Raw genomic sequence first — 22355 nt, 5'->3', positions numbered from 1 at the left:
TTGATGTTTATCCACACGGCACATTGTAAAACAGCCCAAATCCTTGAGAAAATACGTCTTTGGAAAATGCGTCTGTCAATGAGTTGAGGAGACCAACTATCACTTGGCCTTGGAAAGCACGCCTTGCCCATGGCGCAAAGGGGGGAAGGCATTCTCGCACACCGCGGCAGCTTTGGCAATCCTCCGAGGTATTCCCGGGGTCTCTCAGCAGCGCATAATGGCGGTGCTCACGCATTCCACTAATCGGGTCGGCCTTCGTTCGGCTTCCTCACCCGCTCTGACCTAGCCGCAAACACGCCGAGACGCTTTGTAACACATTTATTAAACATGCGCACTTGATTGAACTCACGCAAAAGTGCGGGCGCAAATGACAAAAAAATATACTCAGGGGCTTGGAAACACTAAGCAACATGAGCTCGGCTGTGGAGTTACCGGGCATGATTTATTGGCAGGAGAGACGGGAAAACTCCTCGAGAGACTCGGCTCGCTTGCCAGTTGAAGAAGTATACGCACGAAAGACAGAGCGAGCGAGCGAGACGCTTCTCCTGCCGCATCTACGAGCAGGCTAAGCGAAAAAGTCGCGCCGCCCCCGCAGCCGAGTTCACGCCACCCAAACTCTCTCAGCACTCTCTTGGCTGCGGGGTGCTGAGAAGTAATGAAGCGGCTTGTGCGGGAAAAAGGCAGCCATCCGACTAGCTAAGACACTTACGGCTCGCTGTGGAAACGGGCAAAGAGGACACACTGCACACAGTGAGAAGATCCCTTAAGCCAATGGTTCTCAATCTGTGGGTCCCCTAACCCTTGCGAGCCTGTGAGTTGTAGCTTGGGGTCCACAATAAATTTTGTGAGATAGAGCGACTTGTATTATGAGTGTATTGTATTATGAGTGTAATTAATTCCTGGATCGTTCACCACTGAAATGAAACCAAGCCAGCCCGTCACAAAATGTCGGTCAGGCCTCACCTTGACGGCGTTGTTTTGGGAGCCGCGCACCACGCCGGTGGCCCTGTAGAGCCGCGTGGGCGGTTTGAAGGACACGGCGAGGTTGTACGTCTGCGAGATGGCCTGCACACTCGGCGAGCTAGGGTCCGACTGCATGATGGCCGGGAGCTCGAAAGACAGCACGAGAGGGAGCAGCTCCTGCAATGAGTAACGACAGATCTGTGAAAACTGAGTGAAAACACAGAGGCAGGTTTTGACTTCATCTCACCTTTCTATTATTTGACCAATTACGGGCATGACAACTGTTCTAAGTTGTGAAAAGGTATACATATATATTAGAGTTGGGCCTGTTGGTTCTCCCACAAGAGTTTCTGATCACTGATCGTAACCTCAGCAGCAGTGGCAAAATATCAGCGGTCCAACAAGATGAACGGTGCGACCTCACTCCATGTTAACGTAGGCATGCAGCTACACACACAGAAAGTGCAGACTATGGACACGCGCACACACACACACACAAACACACACACAGACAGAGTTGTCCAAACACTGGCTGTCGGGCAGTGCGCCACGACGGGTTTGGCTTCCAGCCGAGGGCAAGCGGCATGAAATGCTTGGACCAAAGAAATGCCTCCACTGATCAGTCCCATATGTGCTTGGCCTTAGTTCTGCTCTCTGAGGGATCGAGAAATTTAGGTCAGAACAAAAGAAAAGACGGCCGGACTCGAGCAATCAAGGAAGAAAAGGACGACTTTCAAAGTTGGAGCTGACCTCAGCTTTACTCTAAAACCAGTATGTGGAGTTCAGTTACAAGTTGAAAGCACTGGTTGGAAAAGATGGCAAATGTAAATATCTGTGAGGTAAAGCTGGCTTTCATCACGTCCATTCAGGTTTGGCACGCAAGCCCCCCTGACGAGTCACCACCACAACACACTTTTAATCGTATAAAAGACGGCAACCGGTTTAAATGGTCCAACACGCGACAGTCCGAATGCACGTTTGAATGTTTTGGGGGAAAAAAAAAGCTCCTCCCTCGCCTCTCTTCCGCTGACGTGCTGTTCTTTGGATGAACAGGTTTTGGGACTTTTTGTTGCTTATCCAAACAGCCGTTAAGCTCGCCGAGGTAGATGAAGCTCGGCGTGTTTGAGCAGACGGCGCACAAATATGCCGCACTTCAAACCTCTCATCGCATACAGAGCTTTGTTAGTTTTGGTGCGGCGCGTACCATTCATGATCACCGTGGTGAAACACGTTCAAAAGTTGACCGACAAGTCATACCTTTCGGCACATGATTTATTTATTTTTTTCCAAGGAATGAGGCCTTCTGCACTTTAGCACAGTCCAAAGCAGAAAAACATATGACGTATGTGTCCCTGCTGTGAAACCAAAATAGCAAAACAGTTTTAGCTAACAACATTAGCTTTAGGTAGGATTTTCTTGTGTGTGCGTGTGCGTGTGTGTCTGCGTGTGTGTGATTAAGGCAAGTCAAAGCAGATTTATTCATTTCATACCCCAGATAGCGCATTGTATTTCACCAAAAAAAAAAATTAAAACACTTGCTACTTCCCCCACACTCCAGAGCCTCAGTCGTCATGGTAATAGAAGTTAAACTTGAATAGCACTCAAATGATTGACTCCTTGCCGTATTTTAACAAAAGCATGTCACAAATTGAAATTGTGGAGGAAAAAAACAACAATGTCTCCTTCTAAAACAACAACAAAAAAAGAGCTGAGTCAGAATGGCGGGAAATTGAGAGAAAACAGACGAAAAGAGTCCTGAGCTGTGCAAGTAAGAAATTGGAATGTGTGAAACCAAAAACGAGCACTTAGCTCAGAGCGCTCTGACCTGAGTGAGTTTAAAGAAAATATATATACTAGATGAACGTCCTCAAATCAAATTTCTGGAAGTGTTTCCAGAACTAATAAATGTAGCCAATACAGGAAGTGTTGACGCATGAAGAAGTGTTCCGACTTACCCTGATTTTAACCCGAGCTGCCTCCACCCCTCCTGGCTGCCCCGCGATAGACACCTGTCGTGAAGAATCCAAAAATTGGAAACGAGGCAGAGACCAAAGCAAGCTCAGATGAAGTCAGACTTAATTTTAGTGCTGCGAGAGCGCACTCCAGCAATCATGCAAATTGGGACACAAAAGGATTAGCATTCCCTCAGAGCCTTATCAGACCAATCGAAATCCTTCAAAGGCAGCAAAACGAAGGGCTTGGTTTGAAAGTTCTAACGATACCAGCAATGAAAAGGAAGACCATTTTGTAAGCTTTTTATGCTAGCAATAGGGAAAAAAGGCTACATTAGAATTGAGGCCATTTCTGTTTGTGAGTGAATACGCGGAAGCCATTAACTAACCTTGGACATCGGCGTTCATCGGGAATATGCGTGGTTTAAAGAAGAACAAAACTTTGGCTGTTTATATCTACATACTGTCACGGAATTCAGGTCAATGACCAAGCACCAAAACACATAATTATGTGGGCAGCGGAAAAAAAAAAAAGCGCTGAGCAAGCAGTTTCACGATGACTTTCAAGTCCAAACATAATCATGCGGCAATGTTGCGGTCGGGTTGATCAAAAGTAAATATTTTTAATGCGGTGGCCATCCGTCGCTACGAACGTACCTGGTTGCTTTTCTCCGCCTGGTTGTTCCTGTTGGAGTCGGGGAAGTGGATGTGGCAGCCCGTCTCCTCCATCACCCGCTTGATGTTGTTGCCGCCTTTGCCGATCACGTGCGAGTGCTCCGTGTGCGAAACGTCCATCTTCAGCGTCACCCTGTTACTCTGGCGACATCCAAAAGCACAGTCAATGGCGATTGTTTTCACAATAACTTGCATCATGCCCTTTGAGAGGCTGACTGCCCGACACAGAGCTCATACTACATGACAGGTGTACCTAATGAAGTGACCATTGAATTAAAAGTCCTCCCGCTTGGCTGTGCAAAGTGCACGCTAGATTGGCTGCCCCCAGGGGGTGCCACAGCGCAGTTGCCCAGGTGATGCGATTGTGCTGTTGCCATGGCGATGAAGCCACTAACAGAGAGCAGCATATCTGATGAGGGGTGAATTGAGTACCTGGGACTTCTTCAGTGGGGATTTACACGACTTCAACCACCTCTTACAGTAATGTCACTATTATCAATGAAAAGAAAGCACTTTTCTATACCTTTGTATCGAGCACCGACATAATTCTCTCTTTGGCGTCCCTCACGTGTTCCCTCTTGCCGCACACTTTGATGTGTGGATCTGCAGAGAGAAGGTGGGCAGGTCAGGACAAAAGGTGACAACGTCAACACAACATGGCCGTTCGGGGTCGAGCGCTTCTCAGCAGTCTGCCAGCGTCGACAAATCACAGCGGGGCCGAAAATCTCTGCCAGGGTAATTGCAGCTTTTGATAAGAGCACGCTCAAAATTCGAGTCTGCAAGCAACCGCGGCGGCATGCGAGAAAGTGGGCGTGACGGCGGGAGGCTGCGGCAGGGTGTCAGCCACGACTCTGCGGAATTCCACTCAGCCGATCCAGCCGTCATTCCGGCACGGATGGGCTGAGTATTATTGCTTTGCGCCTCGCAATTTAGCCTAAACAGACGACACAAAACATCCTGTGGTGCTTATCACCATCCTCAACCAACAAACAGGAAAGAATGTTTGATTTTAGCTTCTTTTTTTTTTTTTTTTTTTTGCAACACTGGACATTGTAAACTAAGACGTATTAAAATGATATTTCCCTGAACCACTTTTAGTTCACATAAGCACACAAAGCAATAGCCGTAAATGCTTACATCTTTCGAGACCCCTGTGGAGTCAAACACACACACACACACACACACGTGTACTACACACATTGGAGGAAGTCCGCTCAGACCCCCTTTCCAGGAATCCCCCTCCTCCCTTCCCTTATACATACACACACACACAGCACTTGAAGTATCTCAGATTTACAGTATGGCCTTCAGAGAAGCCTCACTCAATCCCATTTATTGTTTCAACGTCGCCCCACATTTTGTGGACCTCTTGATCGCATGTTTACACTTTTCTGGTGGGGGGGAAAAATCCTGGGCGGGGCAGAATAATTTTTGATGACGACGTAATTTTGAAGTGTATGGAAACAACAGAGCGCTATAAAATAACATGATGGAAAAAAAAAGAAAAGATTTCACATTCCTGCTTTACAAAACTTGGAATAACCTCTTTTAATACACAATTCAAGCGTTAGAGGGCGCACTTCCAGTGTCCCCACTCTAACCTGCAGCGCACATCTGGCAAACATTAGTTGGCTTGCAGTTGTGATGTAGAACACCCCCACATTTTTTAAGCAAAGTGTGGCGTAGTCTTTTTTTTTGGGGGGGGGGGGGTTAAAAAATGTGCACCTAACAGCTTAATTTGGCCCACTCAACAGCTACAAAAACAAACAAAAATAAGAGCAGAGCTTCAGATTCCAGAAGGTGAGAGTTTTCAGTCACACAAAGAAAGAACCTCTTTGACCCGCAGCTTGCTACTGGAAACAGAAAGTGAGTGCTGTTGTCTTTTATGGCGACAAATATGTCTTCATGTTATTCCCAAATTTCAGAAGAAGCAATCGAGTGTTCCAAAAATGTTTACAGCATTTGCTACTCTGCATTGCCAATTCTGACTCAAATGTGTCAAAACTAATTAAGTTTGATGTTACATTTAAGTTGTATTTTAATGTCAGCTTGTTGAACACCTCAGGTGGCCAGTTAGTCTACACGTGAGCGTCTGGGCGTGAGCTGTGGCTTAAATCAGATGCTTGCCAGGGTTCTCAGTTGACTATTTTGTGTATCCCAGTCAATAAACGGTGTACCATTGCATTTGTATTTCAAAAGATAAAATAGATTAGAACATTTTGGAACACATTATAAAATGTCATTCAGCCTTATCAAGAATGGACTTCTGCAAAACATCCAGAGGGCAGAGTTTTTTTTCCCTGATTCCTTGGAGCATTCAATCAGTGGACGCCCGCACGCACATGATGAAGGGAACCTTATCGTGGCCGTGCAGGTGGCGGAGCCGCTCAACCCGCAGGTAATAAAACCAAGCAGGCCAGCTCATATTTTGATGGAGCAGAACCTTTGCTCTTTGGTGACAAACATCTGCCCCCGGCCCGCCTGCTTCAAAAGTCTTTCCAGACTCGGCGTGAAAGACGACACTGATGCAAAGTTACGGGAAAAGCGTCTCGCTGCCTTTTGAAGAGGAAGAGCAAAAATAACTCGCTGCCCCACGTCATGGGTGAGTCTCCCCTTAGTCAGACACAACCTTTTGTGACGCGCAAAAATTTGGTTTTGACAAAGGTAAAGAATATGATTTTGAGTGCACCAAACTATGGGCTTTATTTTGGTGAAAGGTGTACATTTTGTGCGGCGTTAGAACCAATGCTGGTCAACGTATCTGGAAAAGGGAAGGCTGCGCCACGGTGGGAGTATTATTTTATTTATTCATGAATGTCGGACAAAAAAATAAAATGGTGACTATCATTATTGTTAAACAGAAAGGTTAAAACATGGTGTGCTGAGCTAAACTCAGTTTTGTGTAAGCTTTCGGGATGTTTTTGTTGTGAACTTTGAGGTGACCACTTTATGAAGTTCCTGCAGGCTACAAATGATTCACATTTGCATGTCAACAAAGCAGTGCAGTGCTTTTGTTTTGCAAGTCTGTGTCAACATGTTGCCTTGTTACAAATTGTTACAAGCTGAAGAAGAATATGAAATCTTGGCATTCATTATTTAAAAAAAATAGTAATAATTTGCTTTCTGCTTGACATAGGCCCGCTAAACACATTAAGCAATACACTAATGGATATGAGAAGATATGGATTACACCTCTGGTGCAAAATCCCATGACGGTCTTTTATGTTAAGAAACGCTTGACTGTTTTCTTTAAAGAATATTTGTTTTCATTGGACACTTTTCCTCTTTTTGCTGATGCTCTTTTTCAACTAGCAGATGATGCGATCACGAGCCCTTTATTCTGCCCTTGAGAGCTGCTTGTTAAAAACGTGCGGTTAGTCAGTTTCTCACATGTCTCCTTCCAAGAACACATGTGCTCGTAACCGATAGACAATGTCCAACATTTTTTGGGAGGGGATAAAAAAATTATAAAAAACTGATGACGCTACTCTGGAAAACGTCGTAGATTTAGCACACGCAACGCTGATGACGGAGACTTGCGTCATTTTGCCGAATATCTCCGATGGCGGGGGAGTGAGGAAGTTACATAATGCCACAGGATTGCACATCTGGCTTGAGGACTCGCGTGGGCAATTCTCCCGTGGACAACAAAGTGGGCGTGGCTACAACTCGGCATCGACCGATGGACACGCCTGCTGGACGAGCTCCTAATGAGCGGCATCATGTTTTAATCGTAACAAAGCATTGGAAAAAGTGACGAATGAACTTGGTTACAACTCGAATGGATCCGGATTATCAATACTGTCCAAAAACGCAATCACAACTAATCAGATGATGGAAAAATTAAGGGGTTCAGGCATTGTGAGGACAGATTTGGTATGGCCGGGAGCATCCAACATGAGAAGTGAAGGAGTTCTCACCTTTTTTTGATTTTGCGCCGATCTTCAGCTTGGAAGGCCAGGCAATCTGTGTTTGTGTATCGTCCATAATCTGAAACACAATTAACATGAATAAACTGGGTCAAAGAGGAAAAATTAATCACGCTGTTATCAAATCCAGTTCAAATATGTAGCCCGATACAAGTACAAAAGAAAATTCCCCAAATTTTAATTGTCCGCGTGCGGAAAACGCCAATCTGTTCCCGTCGTAGTAACCAGGAGCACATGTGCTCGCGCCAAGAAAACTAATTTCCAACGGGTAAACTCACTTTGCTTGGCTTTCTGGCTACAAACCTCTCCAAAGTTTCTCACCACAATGTAGCGGAGAGTCGAATGTTGAAAATAAGATGATATACTCTCTATCTTTGTTTTCATACTTTCAGGCACCTTTGGGGTGAAAAAGGCAAGAATTTGTCTCGAGCGCTCTCATGCCTGACACCGGAGCACCGTTGCAAACTACTTAATATTCTTCAGCGGTCTGCAGCAAAAGGAAACGAGCGGCGTGTTGGCATTCAAAAGTGCACCCTGTCAAGATTAGCTGACGATATTAGCAACAGCGCTACAGGAATGGAACTTAAGTCGAAAATATTCTACGTGGCTTCAACACGGCATTTCGATTACTACTCAATTTGTGGAATAAGATTTGAGTAGAATCAGCCACCAGTTTTCAACAAGTTAGCAATGCGACCTCGAGGACACTGTGACGTTCATTTTAGTCAACAGCAGGGGGCAGCGCAGGAAAATTGTCAGTTGCGAGAGCTGCATGGACAACGGGTAGGTTAATTTTCTTAATTTGTTATCAATTAGAATATTGTGTTTGGACTCGTGTTGGCTCATAGAACAAATTATTGCAAAAACCTTTAAAATATTTTGGCATTCCTCTCGCCAAAATGGAAAACAGCCGCTATCCTTAAGCGGGAGCCGTTTGGGGGCCCAAATGAAAGTGGGAAGTGCTTTAATGACAGCTCTTGAGGGAGTCAACCAGTCTGGGAAGCGTCGCATCTAACAAATCCTGACAGCTTGTCCTTCCACGGCGCGACTTCGATGGTCAGCTGCGAGTGGCGTCAGTGGAGTAGACGGCGAACAGAACACGCTGCTCGCTCGGAAAGCGATGACAAAATTAATTCACAACAAACTTTCTGCTTTGCTTTGAAATCCTTATTTGCACAACAGACGATTTTTTTGGGCGGTTTTCAATATAAAGCATGTGGCATTATTTCCTCTTTTGAAGTGATTGGATCAAGCTGCACATCTGCGGACGTTACAATTGTTGTCATCCAATAGCAACAAAAGTAAAAATAGAAAGTAATCAGCAAGTCTTGTGAAATGTGAGGCTGACGCTGCAGCCAGATTTGAGTCAATTTGATTCCCCCACCCTCCCCCCGTCTAATTCTAATTGGCTGTCCCACTGATTCCAAAGTAAAACAGTTGAAACAAACATTTGCCTGTTAACGTCCTGCGGTAAAGTCTCCCGGCAGCAACAAATGATGCAATAATAGCGTGATGCATAATCAGTGCGGATATTAACTCATTCCCTGCCATTGACGGCTATAGAAGTCAAAGTTCTCATTTTTAACTGGGCCGGCCGGCAGTGAATGAGTTAAGGTGGGCATTTCGTAACATTTGGGTCCGAAAACAAAAAAGAAAAAGCGGTTGATTCCCACTCTGGCCCGAGGGCCGGCCCACTAATCTCCAACATCACTGTTGTCTGCTGTATGTCAAGCAGGACAATAAATAAATACCTCTGTAGCTAAATAAAGCTTTTCATCATGAAATGAAGCCAGCGGCCATGGGCTGGAATGTTCTCGCATTTGCTTTGCACATCGTTCTTTTGGGCTGCGCTCTGGAACGATGACAGATGGCATGTGTCGTAATACGTGTCACTTAAAACTAGAAGAAATAGACTCACTTTATACGACTACCTTAATTGGTAAGAACACGCATTAATGCAATACATTTTGGAATCTGCTACTAGCAGGTGCTTTATGTTGTTTTGAGGTTTCATTTTAAGAACCAGTCAACATGTGAATTATTTGATGTGCCTTAGGATTGACTGGCGACCAATCAAGGGTGGACACATGGGTACCATTGCCTCTTGTCAAACGTCAGCCGGAATGAATTAAGGAGAACAAGAGAAAGTGCATTTCAAAGGTGGAGACGGCGCAGATGAAGTTTTGCAGCTTCCTGAGCTATGCTTCACTGGGATTGTCTTTCAAAAGGTTCCTTGTTCCGAGAGCGCGAGAGACATTTCCTGTCGGGCGCTGCTGTTCTTGGCGGCGGCTTGCAGATGGGACTGATTTCTGACATGACCACACACGGCTTTAATGGGTGGACGCCCGCCGTTTATTTATGATGAAAGGGTCGGCGGACGACTCTCCCGATACAGCCGTTCGTTTACCTTCAGCGCTTCACCTTTCTCTGCCAACGCCCCTTTGCGGAATGAATAAATAGAAAACGCCGGTGCCGCCGATCGGTTCCATTGCACAGCCTTGACATGATGATTGGCTCTTAGAGGTTTCCAGCTGCTGTGTGAGCAAAATGAAAAATAAAAAGTTCCGGACAGGAAGGCAGCACATGTGTCGGACGCACGTGATTGTGCACGTCCGTATGCGTGCGCGTAGGACAGCGCTGCAGCAATCAATGGCAGAGGCATGTTTCCTGCGATGGTGCAGCTGTTGTTTCAGCTGGAATGTGCGTGTGTGTGTGTGTGTGTGTGCGTGTGTGGCAGCGGGACACAAGGGGCTGTCGAGGGTGTACAGACGTCGTGAGCAGACCTCGAAGCGGCATCACCAGAAATGATCCAGTTGAGGTTTTGGATTCAAAACTTTTCTAACATTGTCGTCGTTCCTTTGGCTCACGCACTGGCTCCGCTGCCAATCCAACAGCGGTATCATCTTTTTCTTTCTCGTGACAAACTAAGTGTTGTTCAGTAAGAAAAGGACATGCAACCTCATAGCGCAAAGCAAATTAACCAGTGAGTGTTTAACCCAAACACATAACTTTGCCTTACAAAAGTCTGTTAGCTTGATGCTAACATGCAGAGGAAAATGCCATAACCGGGCTAACCAAGTGCTTTGACATCACACACACACAAGGATTCGCCCAAGTCTTTCACAGGAACAGGAATGCCTGACTGAAGCGAGCACATGGGTACCTAATGTTGTGTCCGGTGTGCTCACGCTGTATTTCTGCTCGCTGAAAGGAACACGTACAAGTTGCTTGAGATTTGGCACTTCAGCATCACGCCTGGCCTTATTTACAGAACCGCAAGTGTCGGGACGGAGAAGTGGAAAGGGGTTCAGGGCCAAAGTGGCCAAGGCTCACTTCAAATCCCCTTCGAGCCCTGTGCTCAACATATTGTAGTGGTTATTGGCTTCTAGCCGCTCAGCTTTTTCGCAGTATCGGCATGTGCCATAATTTCACACACTTCTGAGACGCTACGCCTCTGATGTAAAGACTTGTAGCTGCGAGGGTTTTGTTTAAATTTGCTGCTGAAGCATTATCCCACCTTTCGTGCAGTTTGGCCATTAATTCCATAACCTTGATATCTGCCTCAAGGTTCGAGTACTACCACACTTTTTTTTCACACTAGCAAGACAATTCACAGACGTTGTAGAATGAAACCGTGCATTAGCTGACATCTGTGCGCTATTAGCGCTACAAGTGAAGCGCTAAGAATCAGCTAGCGGCATTTTTTAAATGTATTTATTTATTTTCACTTTTAGTTTTTTAAGTCACAAGAGTTGTACAAAGGGCACACAGTTGTCTTCAACTAATATGCAAGCACATGGACTTCAAGCTAGTAAGACACTTCAACGCTTTAGTAGAGCAACTAGGCTGCGTCTTTGCTCGTCATCCTGTTGGTTTTGCGTTGACATCATGAAGTTTTCGGCCTGCTCAAAGGAAGTCCAGTAGACGGTGAGTAAGAGCGAGCAACTGGGCCTGGGGACTAAGTGCGGGGGTGGATTTTTTTTTTTTTTGTGTGAGCAGCTTTCCCCAGTTTCTACCTCTGACTCTTCCGGAAACCTTTGACAAAAGGAGTGGTTTCTAGCTAGCATGTCATTAGCTGAGCCTAACATAGACGTGCTGGCCCAGCAGGAAGTGATCAAACCCAACAATTTCCATTTTTCATCAGCGTCAAGGTATCGCGCGCACACGCACTTCATTTACGCTCAACAATAGCATCACGCATTCCGAAGCCGTGTTTATTTTCCAGCCTTGAGCGGGACACGGACACGGCTCACGCTATCTGAGGGGCAATTACACACAAATGGAAGACTGTACTTGAATGAAAACATGGTCTTTTGCGGTCTTCCGAGTGAAACAGCCTCACGGTAATTTCAAAGTGATGATTTAACCTTGAGCCTTGACTACTATGCTGAGACCTTGAGGGACAAAGTTGACACACCTCCAGGCGAATGTTCTCCAAATGGCTTTATGATATTTAAACTTTGAAGAGGTGGAGACATTCCTACAATGGAGAGTACTGGTAAAAATTCCATTGAGAGGACTCGCCTGTTTTGCATTACTTGCCTTGAGAAATGTGCGCCAGGAAGTGTTAAATTGCCTTCTCCACTCTGTATCATTAAGTCGAATACCAAATACTTAAAACAGACACGACTGCTAAGACACTGAAATCTATTGTCAAAATATTCATGCACTTCCGACATAGCCTTTTTTGCTAACAAAATTGCTCAATTTTTGGCAAAACTCAATAAACATGACAGGATTAAGCTGTCTATTTTTCCTCCCAGGAAATTTCAGGTTTGGCCTCAGTTCTCCATGTCCAAACCAGTTCTAGTTAGTCCAAGGAATTCTCCACCAATTTGTCTCAAATTTTCAGAGATTACTTCTCTGTCAAGTCAAGGTTCCAATTCAACAACTGCAGTGTTACAGTTACAAAAATTAACCACAAAAATCCAACGAAAAGGCAAAACCCAAGGCCAAAGTTAATCTTTTGAGCTCTGGTATAATTTGTTGACACTCACGGCAGCTCCCAAAATTTTGTCCAGCTTTCAAAAAAGATGTCTCAATACTGGAAACTCAAACTCTTATGATGGTGTTTAGAGGATTACATTTTTTTTGGTGGTTCTTAGTGTAAAAACTTTGAGAACGCCTGCACTAAATCAATGCTCATTGTGAACTGATAAGATTCTATGAGTCGAACAACGATAAGGGAGTTGCTGACTAGAAATATTCACATACCCGACGTTTCAGAACATTACCTAAATCACTGATGAAGTCAATGAGGCAGAGCAGCCTCGACGGTGAAAACTCCCGCATGTGTTTACGACACAAATATGTACTTTTTGTTCCGTTACATAAGTGAGGAAAAAGGCCCGATGTTGTGTCAGCTGCGTTACGAGCATCAGAGCGCGGTGGCCCGCCGCGATTCAACGTCGGCGTCAGTCCCATCGTTTTATGTTTTGTTTGGACTTGCAATCAGGAACAAGAACACCTGACATTTGTACCCCCCCCATCCCCTCCACTTGCCAGCGGGCAACAACAAAACCCAAAGATAAGAAAGCAAACAAGTGTGGACAACTTTCAACACTCACCTTCTGAAAGAAATCCTCCCCGCCGTTGACTCTCCCCTCTGAGGCGGCTAGAATGGGACAGAGAAGAATAAATAAGATCATGTAAGGCACGACCTCCGTCTTCAAGATTGTCTTCACATGGCAGTATTTATGGTTGATCTCACCTTCTTGCTCGTGTTATGTTTGGCTAGTTTTTGGTAGCGCTCATTTACAGGAACGCTATTAAAGTCATTCTCTGTAAGCCAAAAGATTGGAAAACAATTTTTTGTGACAAATTGAAGGATAGAGGGTAAGCGGTGGTTTTAGAGTCCTCAGAAGCCAAGACTGGCGTAATTAATATGATGTTCGGGTCATTTGCTCTTTTTGTCAGATTCCTAGGCACAATTCTGGGAATACCTTGGAAAGTGCAGGCTAGGAAAGAACATAAACCACATAAGAAGGGTCCCAGTGCAAACAACAAATAAAAATTTACAAGAGCTGGGCGCTCGAAAGTCTTTTTCCAAGCACGAAATAGAATATGGAGGAACTCCCTCGGCCGGTCCTGTGAGTTGAACTGCAGCTGGTTGCTAATAAACGTGAACCATGTAACCTTTTTGTAAAATAAGAGGTGAGGTCAGCATGTGATGAGGTACCACAATGCCACGATTTGTAAATGTACAGGAAACGACAACATATGCAATCCTGTCAGTTAGTTACCTGGCTAGCTAGAGTCATTTTCGACCTTGCTAGTTGGCAAAAATGACTTTAGCGTGATCTTAGAGAAAACGTATCGTACATTAACTGAAGTGTAATGCATTTGAATTTGCAACTAAAATGTAGTGGACAAAAAAAAGTTTACCATTATGTTTTAGTTTCACTTTTACTTGCATTAATGTCCTATTAGCGTGAGAGTTGTGACGGTTAAACTAGCAGATAGTTAGTTTGCAAGCTAGCAGGGAGAACTCAAGAATTCCCCAAAGTTATGACATATTTGCGCTCGCCATGAGGACATGACTGGAATGAAACATTTAGAACCCTCCAACTGACTGAAAACAGAAAATTGCACTCCAAACCTTGTTGGAGCGCATCTTTAAAACAACCAACATTTATCCAACATCAAATTACTACTTCTTACGATTTCAGTTTCAGGCACAGCTGATGCAACAAGCAGAATTGCGTGCTTTTAATCGGTCGTAAAATATGACACTGCAGTTTGATTTTGATGAAGTGCCGCTTTGACACGTCTACTGCAATTGGAAGAGCGAGCGGCGCTGGATGAAGACCGAGGACTCAACACCAAAGCGAACGAGGCTTGTCGTCCCTCCAACACATCTGCAAGTCTTCCAGATTGTGGCGGCTCCGCTGATTTAAAATACATATTTGTCCTCGGAGGAGGATTCTCATGTTTCGCTATCATCTGAACAGGAAGTTTTAATGATGTCTCTTAACCAAAGTTGACTGAGATGGATCTGTTGCCGTCAGAATCTGGGTCAGGAGCATCTGCGGATCTCAATGTGGGTAGCTGTATAAGAAAAAAAATGTCCAGACATCCCCTTATTAACGCTGATATTTTCAATGCATCTGCAGAATGTGAGAAGGCTCCTTTCAAAAATCAGCTTTATTGCCACTGGGAGTAGACATCATCGAGGAAACATTACACTTTTGCAAGCTGCCTAGTCAACAACAACGCACTTATGATCACGCCGAGACCGTTTTGCTGTAGCAACATTTCACAGTTGATTCAAGCCAAGCTAATTCTCAGTCGCATAATGCGCTAATAACAGATGGTGTCTGGATATTTACTGGATCATTGCTAAAGAAAAAAAAAACCCAGTTGGCTGCTGCGTGAACAGACGCTTAAACAGAAGTTTTCTGATAACAATGAAACTGCAACCCACTATCAGCATCTATCTTGTGAGACCTTACCAACAAACAAAATGGGCTGCCAATCGCTAAAGCTTGCGTAAGTCTTTCATTCCAGACTTGGTCTGCTTCTCTAAAACGAATAATCAAATCGTGTGTTTAAAATTAAGAAGCTGGCTCTGGATGAACCTCAGACTGACATAGGAGGGGACATCAAGTACATTTCGTAGACGGATAGATCACAGAGACGGCGGCGAGGCTGCAGACTGACAAGAAATTTAGAGAAAACATGAGCAACAACCTCAAACACGCTGAAAGGGAAACATCCTGTCGACAGATGTGTGGCACGCAAACCAGCCGTGGGAGAAGCCAGACCTGACCCGGGAAAATTACGACACCTTCTGGGGCGCTTATTGTGACAATGACCCCAAGGGGGCAGCGTTTACAACACATCGTCTGAACCTGGAACCGGTGACACGCTTCACTTCAAAAAGGGAATATTTCCCTTGCGTCACACTGAAAAAAAGCTTAGAGGCTTGTAATTTGATTAATAAAGAGAAACACAACTTGGGAGTTTTCTTTAATTGATCACTGCAAGGCTTTGGAACAATGATGGTTATAGGAACAAACTATCTTTGCTCGTTTGTTCAGGCCTCCGACAATATTTTCTGCAACAACTTTGTCGATGGTTTGACAACAGATGAACCAAGGTGAAAATATTGATGACCAATTTCTCGCGTGACCAATCTGCACAGTATCAACAATTGACGTCACGCCGTAAAAGACTGCTTTGGTGACCGCATTTGCAATGTTGCTACCTCTCGACTTAAACAGCAGCGACTACGACACTTTAGCCCGCCAGCCTAAATTACAGGCCTTTGCGGAGACGCACTGACTGACGGCTTAAGGAGAGCTGCAGAGCACATCCTTTGTTGGAGTTTATTTTCAGCATTTTGCCAGAGGGATCGTTACTTCTGTTATGACTTTAAAATAGAGCGTTGTTCCTTTGCAGCTCAGGTTACATGAGGACATGGACGACACTTGTCTCTGTCCAGCAACGACCCTTGGGAGATCAAAAACTATGACAAAAATGTTTTTATGGCCTGTCAAATGGTACCATTTTAAAGACCTTAATGCTCTCCTTCATGTGGCCATTAAGTCAACAAAGTGGTTGTAGTGCCTCAGAGCCACGCCCTTCAACTGTCATAAAGCATCGGGTCATGCGGCAAGATACATTCTTTGACATCAGCTCAAGAATGTGCTCAAAGTCTCCGACTCAAGAATAAGATTCTTCCCAGACAGTCTGAAGCCGATTGTTTGGGAATTCTGAGCATTTGAGCGTTGACAAGAAATCGAGTTTACGTCCTCAGTCGTCTTGTCATTTTGCGGCGGCCGTAGCAATTAGGGAACGTATCCAGTAAGTCTATCTATCACGGCACATAAAGAAGCGACGAGATGCAAAGCACAAAGGCCTAAATGCTGACAGATGATAGCCCAATCTGTTCTCCATTATTTCACGGACAGAGACAAATTCCGGGAGATTCCGCTGTTGTGACACGGGCGGAATGTAAACAGTGTTGATTTCTAGTGTTGTGGCTATGATCCACGCGCAACAATCAAGCTAACGTTACCTTCTAACGCCATCCAGAACTTGGATGTTCTTTCCTGGTGGATTATTGTACTCGGGTACGAGTTCAGCTTTGATGAGAAGGGTGAAATTCAGGTTGAGAGAAGGCCAAGCGTAACCAAAAATATCCACACTTCAAAAGAACGCATCACAGTTGCGATGTGTTGCTAGCGCAAGCTATGCTAAGCTAAGTTAGCCGGAGATGCTTAATAAACTTGACTTGACTTAACACACCAAGACAAGTTAAATTGGTCACAACAATTAAGTGGAAGATGCTTTGCTACCATCAAGAAAAAGCACCAAAGAATCCAGAATTGGTTGGACCAGCTCTTGAACTCATTAGAAAAGTCGGATAGTGACCCCTACATCAACTGAACCACATGAGCAAGAATCGGCGAGAGACGTCCAGATATCAAGCTGATTTCTCTTCTCGCCTCCTCCCGCATCATCGCTCATAAACGATGCCAAGCGATTACACAAGGCAACGCATTCCTGGTGCCTGGTATCTGCAGCCCAGTATCGGGTCCCCTGCTGAGCAAAGGGAGTCAAGCCTCACTCGAAGACTGTTGCTGTGTAAACATGACATTGTTGGGAAATCGACGTTAATCATGTTGGAAGCACCTCCGCAGTTTTCTTCTCAAGTCTATTTGGCTGATCTGATCGCTCAACCCTATCTACTGATACAGTCAAATATGTCCAATCAGATGCGGAAAAGGACATTTCTGTCAAGTTAAAGCAAATCATATTTCAGTTTTCTGCACAGAAATAGATCCAGAAGAATTTAAAAAATATATATCTCTGTAATCGGGTAAGTCAGTGCTGGGTGATCAGAGCGAGAACACCAAACCAAAACCAGAGCTTCTCCAGAAGGCAAACACGGAAAGTTCTTAAAGCGCCGAGTGGCACGCATGTTAGGGTTGCCCGCCGCCCACCTCTGCTCCCCCAGCCCCAAAACCCCGAAGAAACATTTCTAGAATTGCAACCGCAAACCAGACAGAATGTAAATCTGCACTCTGACAAGGGCAGAGGAAAAAGATGTTGGAGTGCCGTGGAATAACAGATATTCATTTACAGCTCCGCCAGCACAGAAATGGGTCAGGGAGCTGAAATAAGACTCCCCGGGCTTCAGTTTTTCCCCCCCCCCCACTCCATTTCTTTTTTTAAGTAATGAATTACAGGTTTTTCCACCAAGCAGAGCTCAATTATATTCCAGCTGCCGAGAGCTTCATCATGGCTGCGATATAGCTTGAATAGAATTGTTGAATTGTGGGGACCAAAAGGTGCGAGAAAGGAAGGAAAAGGTGGAGAGAGCCCTGCTGTGAAATGGACTTCAGTTGCACGCTGGGTACTGCAAAAGACTGGCGACCGGTCCAGGGTGCACCCCGCAAAGTTAGCTAGAATAGACTCCGGCTCCACCGCAACCCTAATTTGGACAAGCGCTAAAGAAATTGGATGGATTGCGGTTCGGCTGCGTTTTACCGACATTAAATTAAGTGCCAAAACGGAAACGCATAGTAATGAGATTCATTACTGGAAGTGGACTTGAAAAGCCTGCTCATTTATGAAGGAGAATCGTCAAGACTATGCAATGGCAAAGGTGTCAAACTTGAGGCCTGGGGGCCAGATTTGTCCGGCAGCGGGGTTTAATACAGCCCTTGAAGGCAAATCATGTTTGTCGACTTCATGTTTTTTGTCAATCTTTTCAACATTACTGAAAAGAGAAATAGCAAGTATTTTTTGGGGTTGCCAATAGCACATTAACGATTGTGTTCACAGTCATTTCAAGGCCTGAACCCTTAACTTAAGCATTAAATCAATCCTGGCCGGGAGCCAGCGGCAACATTTACAGAAGGAAATTGAAAAAATTAACAGATGAAGTTAGTGAAACTCCAACAAAGTCATTTCCTGCTTCTGCCGCTTTCACATTAAAAGGCCTTTCACCAGTGACACCTGTGTTTGCTTTTATTGCAACGTTGTCGAAGGAAATGTAAAGCGACCTGTCCGGGGAGCTGATTTGTTTGGACAGCGGCGCCTGTTGGAGTAATATTACGAGGAGGCGTGGCCTCACGCAGCTATGCAGGGCTCCCCCAATTGTGGAAAGAGATGCTCGACTCTTTAACGCAACGTGAGTGAAAATAAGGGTCGTCATAGCAACCAAGTTGTTCTCGCATCTACTATGAAACATGAGGACAACAGAGCACTGTTTGAACCTTCAGGAGGAAGCAAGTAGAAAGGCAAGGCGGACCACGGCCGCAGCGCATTCCCCCCTCAACACACACGCACTTCCTGTCCAACATCCTACTCGGCACCAGGGAAAAAGACCAGGATGAAGACTCATTTTGGTGCAAAGGGACCACAGAAGAAATTGTGACGCCGGCTGAGGGCTAAGCCAACAGTGAACTCATTGACACAGCAAACTTATACGTAGATGGTCACATGATTACAACATTCTACCATCATTATGACTGCAGCTTTACTACCGACTTATAAGTACGAATTGCGATGATGTCACCACTGTCTGAATGGAACATCGGAGCCCTGCATCAACACGAGGGGAAAGGGAAGACCTGAGTCCAAATACAAAATGGAGAACCGGTCCAGGAGTAAATGTTAATGCTTTCCCAGTCACCGCGGTGTCGTCTTGTCTCTTAGAAGATTGAAAAAAGGCAGAAAGGTGACCACACAGGGTTTTCTTGTCCACATAAAGCCATCTTTCAGGCTTTCACGCCGCTGTCAAGCTCCCCAAGCTGTTACAACTTGGGAGTTCTAGTCGGCGCTGCCAAGAAGACAACAGTAAACGCCGATGGCTACCAGTGTGAGATTCTGTTTTCACTGTTTCCCGAAAAAAAAAAAAAATCTATTTACCGTTTCGGTCGGCCAGGTCCAAAGACGGCGCTAGAATTGCTGGATTCATAGTTTCCATTTTCTCCTGGAGAAAGTGGGCCAAAAAAAAGAGCCAACCGCGGGCTTTCCGAGTCACTAAGAAGTCACGCCAGCTAATCATCTCTGAACGCTCGTTTTGATTTTCCGAAACTTGACGACATGACCGTGCAGCGTCATTTCCAAACGACACCTTCTACTAATGGCTCATATAATTGCAGACTTTCATTCTGTTCCATTTTGATTTTTAAAAAAAAAAAAGGAAAAAAAAAGGCAATCCATTTTCAGTAGCCGCTTGTATTATGGTATGCTAGTAAAATATGATTAAAGGCCGCACTATCTACTAAAAATACACTTTGGTCTTCGATCCTCTGCAGGATATGTTGTTTTGCAGGCCACAATTGGGATGCAGCTTTGTTGGCAGGGCGAGTGGACACCACACGGACACAAACTCATTCCGAGCCCTCCCGTGTGGCCCAGCTCACATTTGCCATCATGCAGTCGGACACTAGCATCAATCCAGTGTTATTCCAGGAGGCGGGATGAGGTCAAGGGTCAAAGAGCCTTTGTGGTTCACACCATGCAGCGCGCAGAGCTCAACTAATAAATCAGAGGCGAGTGGCGGACAGAGGATTCTAGCGCATTCTATGCTCCGTCACAGCCAGAGTGACACAGAGGCCGCTGGCCAGCCAACAAACAGGGAACGTCCGATCAACTTGCTCCGTTTACACGCCACACAAAAACATCTCGCACACACACGCACAGCGTGACGTGGCGCATGGTATGTCCGGGACACTTTGGATGTTGGGCTGCTCTGGAGCTAAGTTGTTTTCCTGGAACAGTTTGAGATGACATGGAGCTTTGAGGAATGTACTTGAGCAAGCGCAACAGCGCCAGACGCGGGGGACGACATGTGTGCAGAGATAAACATCCACTTAAGCACCCAGTTTACAGGGAAAGGCTGCAATAATGCTTGAGCATAGAAAAGTCACACACTTAAACTTAGTATGACAGACTGTGCCTTTAAGAGGCGGGGCCTGGTAGAGTCGCATGCAACATCCACAAGTAATTGTGTGAGTGTCGGGGTGCACGCGGTGGCTGACAGGAGACTGCTCATCGTCTGTCTTACCGTTCTCCCAGCACTCAAAACACATCAACAACGCACAGCTCTCCTTTCCCACATGTGAGGGCATTACAGCAAGTATTATTATTTCAGAAAGATTACTCAAGAAACTGTAATATAGCTAAGGTGTGAATGATGAAACGTGATACAGTGGAGGAAAACTGATTTACAATTAGTTCATGCTGATTGCCTGCCATCGCAAATATTGAACAGCTTGACAATTAACAAATGTCAGGGACCCAAAAAACAAAACACTTCTAACACATCCTATACCACAATCACTCATGACACTTTTTCAGACCGACCCTAAAAAAAGTGAATTGAAACTCTTGTAGTCATGAACAACTTTTGATAAACATGACCTGTTCAATGTTGATATATTGATCGTCACCCGCCCAGATCAGTTTTGTATGACGTCACGATTACGGAAACGTCAAAACACAACACAAAAACTCAGTTTAACAGCACCCAAACGTACCACATTTCACCCAAAACACTTCACAAGTACCATTTATCGGGTAACACGTCAAATACTTGAGTACTATTTGAAGTCAACTGTTACGAGTGGCCAGTATTAGATTTGCCACGTGATGAGCAGATGATGGCTGGCCAATCAAAACAAATCCCGCGTGTACGCTAACGTGGCTTCAACGTGTAACGAGAGCAACTTTTGGGTGTAAATTAAACAAAGGCCAATTACAAAAGCGGCGAAAGTATTCAACAGTTTCACTTTTTTAAAATACATACCTAGCAACATAAATTCCAGCTTCTTTCGGTCCACTCGGAAGCGCTCTTCCGTCCACTCCGGATCGGGCAGCTGATGGGGTCCATTCAGATCCTCCTCGGAGCCCGGCAAAGGGGAGTCTGCGCTGCGCTCGCTGTTGGAGCCCTGGTCCGACTGCAGCTGCTGTTGCTGCTGCAAGTATCCGCTCAAAGCGTCGCACTGGGCAGCCATGGCGGCGCTACTCGTCAGCGGTGGAGGACTCAAAAAAAGTTACCGAGTTGTGCTGGACCGCGTGTTCCGTCACTCGGGAGCTGGGCCTCACGAAACCTTCACGCCGCGTCATTTCCCCCCATTTGAGCGCTGACTTGGGGAGGGGGGGGGGGCTAAAAATAGGCAGACCCTGCTCTCTCTGCAGGCTGTGCGCTTTAAGTGCAGCGGCTGCAGCCAACACAGCGAGAAAGTCTTGCAAGAGAAGTTTCACATGTCATCCAGCACTCCGACTCCTCCCAGATGCCCCCCCCCCCCCCCACAGCACCCTTCCCCCTTTCTGTAGTGTATGGAGCAGTTTGAGCATTTCATAACTTTAATATTCAGCACGGTTCGTGTACTACATTATCTGTCCTCACAATGATTTTTCACACCAGTAGGACATGTTGTGGCAAATCTCTGCACTGGTTGACATCTGCATGTTATAACTACCACTAAAGATACGCTAGCTAGATGTATTAGAAGCACATATTTGCCAACCAGTAGTTTTGCCTCAGACAAAACCGACCTCAAGCTAGTAGGACAATTCTGGCCACTAGTGGAATGTTTCAACTTTTTTCTCCACACTATGTACTGCCCTCCACAACCATGTTTCATCACACTTGGACATTGACATGACTAGTGAAGAAAGTTGACAACTGCCTGCTATTTAGCGTACTCATGACCACATTCTAGTTCACATCTACGGCTTTATGAGGCCTCACTCATAACACGCACGGTAGTTGTGCATTGCTAGCGTGTACAATCAGGAAAGCTACTTGGTACTTGACGCAAAGCCAGCCGGCAACGGCTTTATTGGCCTGCACAGGAAACAATCCGCATCCTGT

At 45.3% G+C, this 22355-nt stretch overlaps 1 protein-coding gene across 3 annotated transcripts in view; it reads right to left on the bottom strand.

Annotated features, from left to right (window-relative positions):
* LOC133157902 (protein bicaudal C homolog 1-B-like) overlaps nt 1-21699 on the bottom strand; it is a 33819-nt gene extending 12120 nt beyond the window's left edge. The window contains exons 1-7 of one of the 3 annotated variants that reach the window (XM_061284545.1): nt 21285-21699; nt 13087-13133; nt 7511-7580; nt 4114-4193; nt 3573-3731; nt 2919-2972; nt 964-1140 (exon numbers count right to left, since the gene is read on the bottom strand). In XM_061284545.1, coding sequence (XP_061140529.1) covers nt 964-1140; nt 2919-2972; nt 3573-3731; nt 4114-4193; nt 7511-7580; nt 13087-13133; nt 21285-21492 — 795 coding nt within the window. In that variant the 5' untranslated portion in view covers nt 21493-21699. Of the gene's footprint in view, nt 1-963; nt 1141-2918; nt 2973-3572; nt 3732-4113; nt 4194-7510; nt 7581-8386; nt 8613-13086; nt 13134-21284 lie in introns of those variants that run through there. The other 2 variants (XM_061284544.1, XM_061284546.1) reach the window with 2 other exon arrangements.
* Nucleotides 21700-22355: the final 656 nt, after the last annotated feature.

This window comes from Syngnathus typhle, linkage group LG8 (assembly GCF_033458585.1).
Source record: "Syngnathus typhle isolate RoL2023-S1 ecotype Sweden linkage group LG8, RoL_Styp_1.0, whole genome shotgun sequence".
NCBI classification, from domain to species: Eukaryota; Metazoa; Chordata; class Actinopteri; order Syngnathiformes; family Syngnathidae; genus Syngnathus; species Syngnathus typhle.
This window is presented reverse-complemented; position numbering and strand designations above follow the sequence as displayed.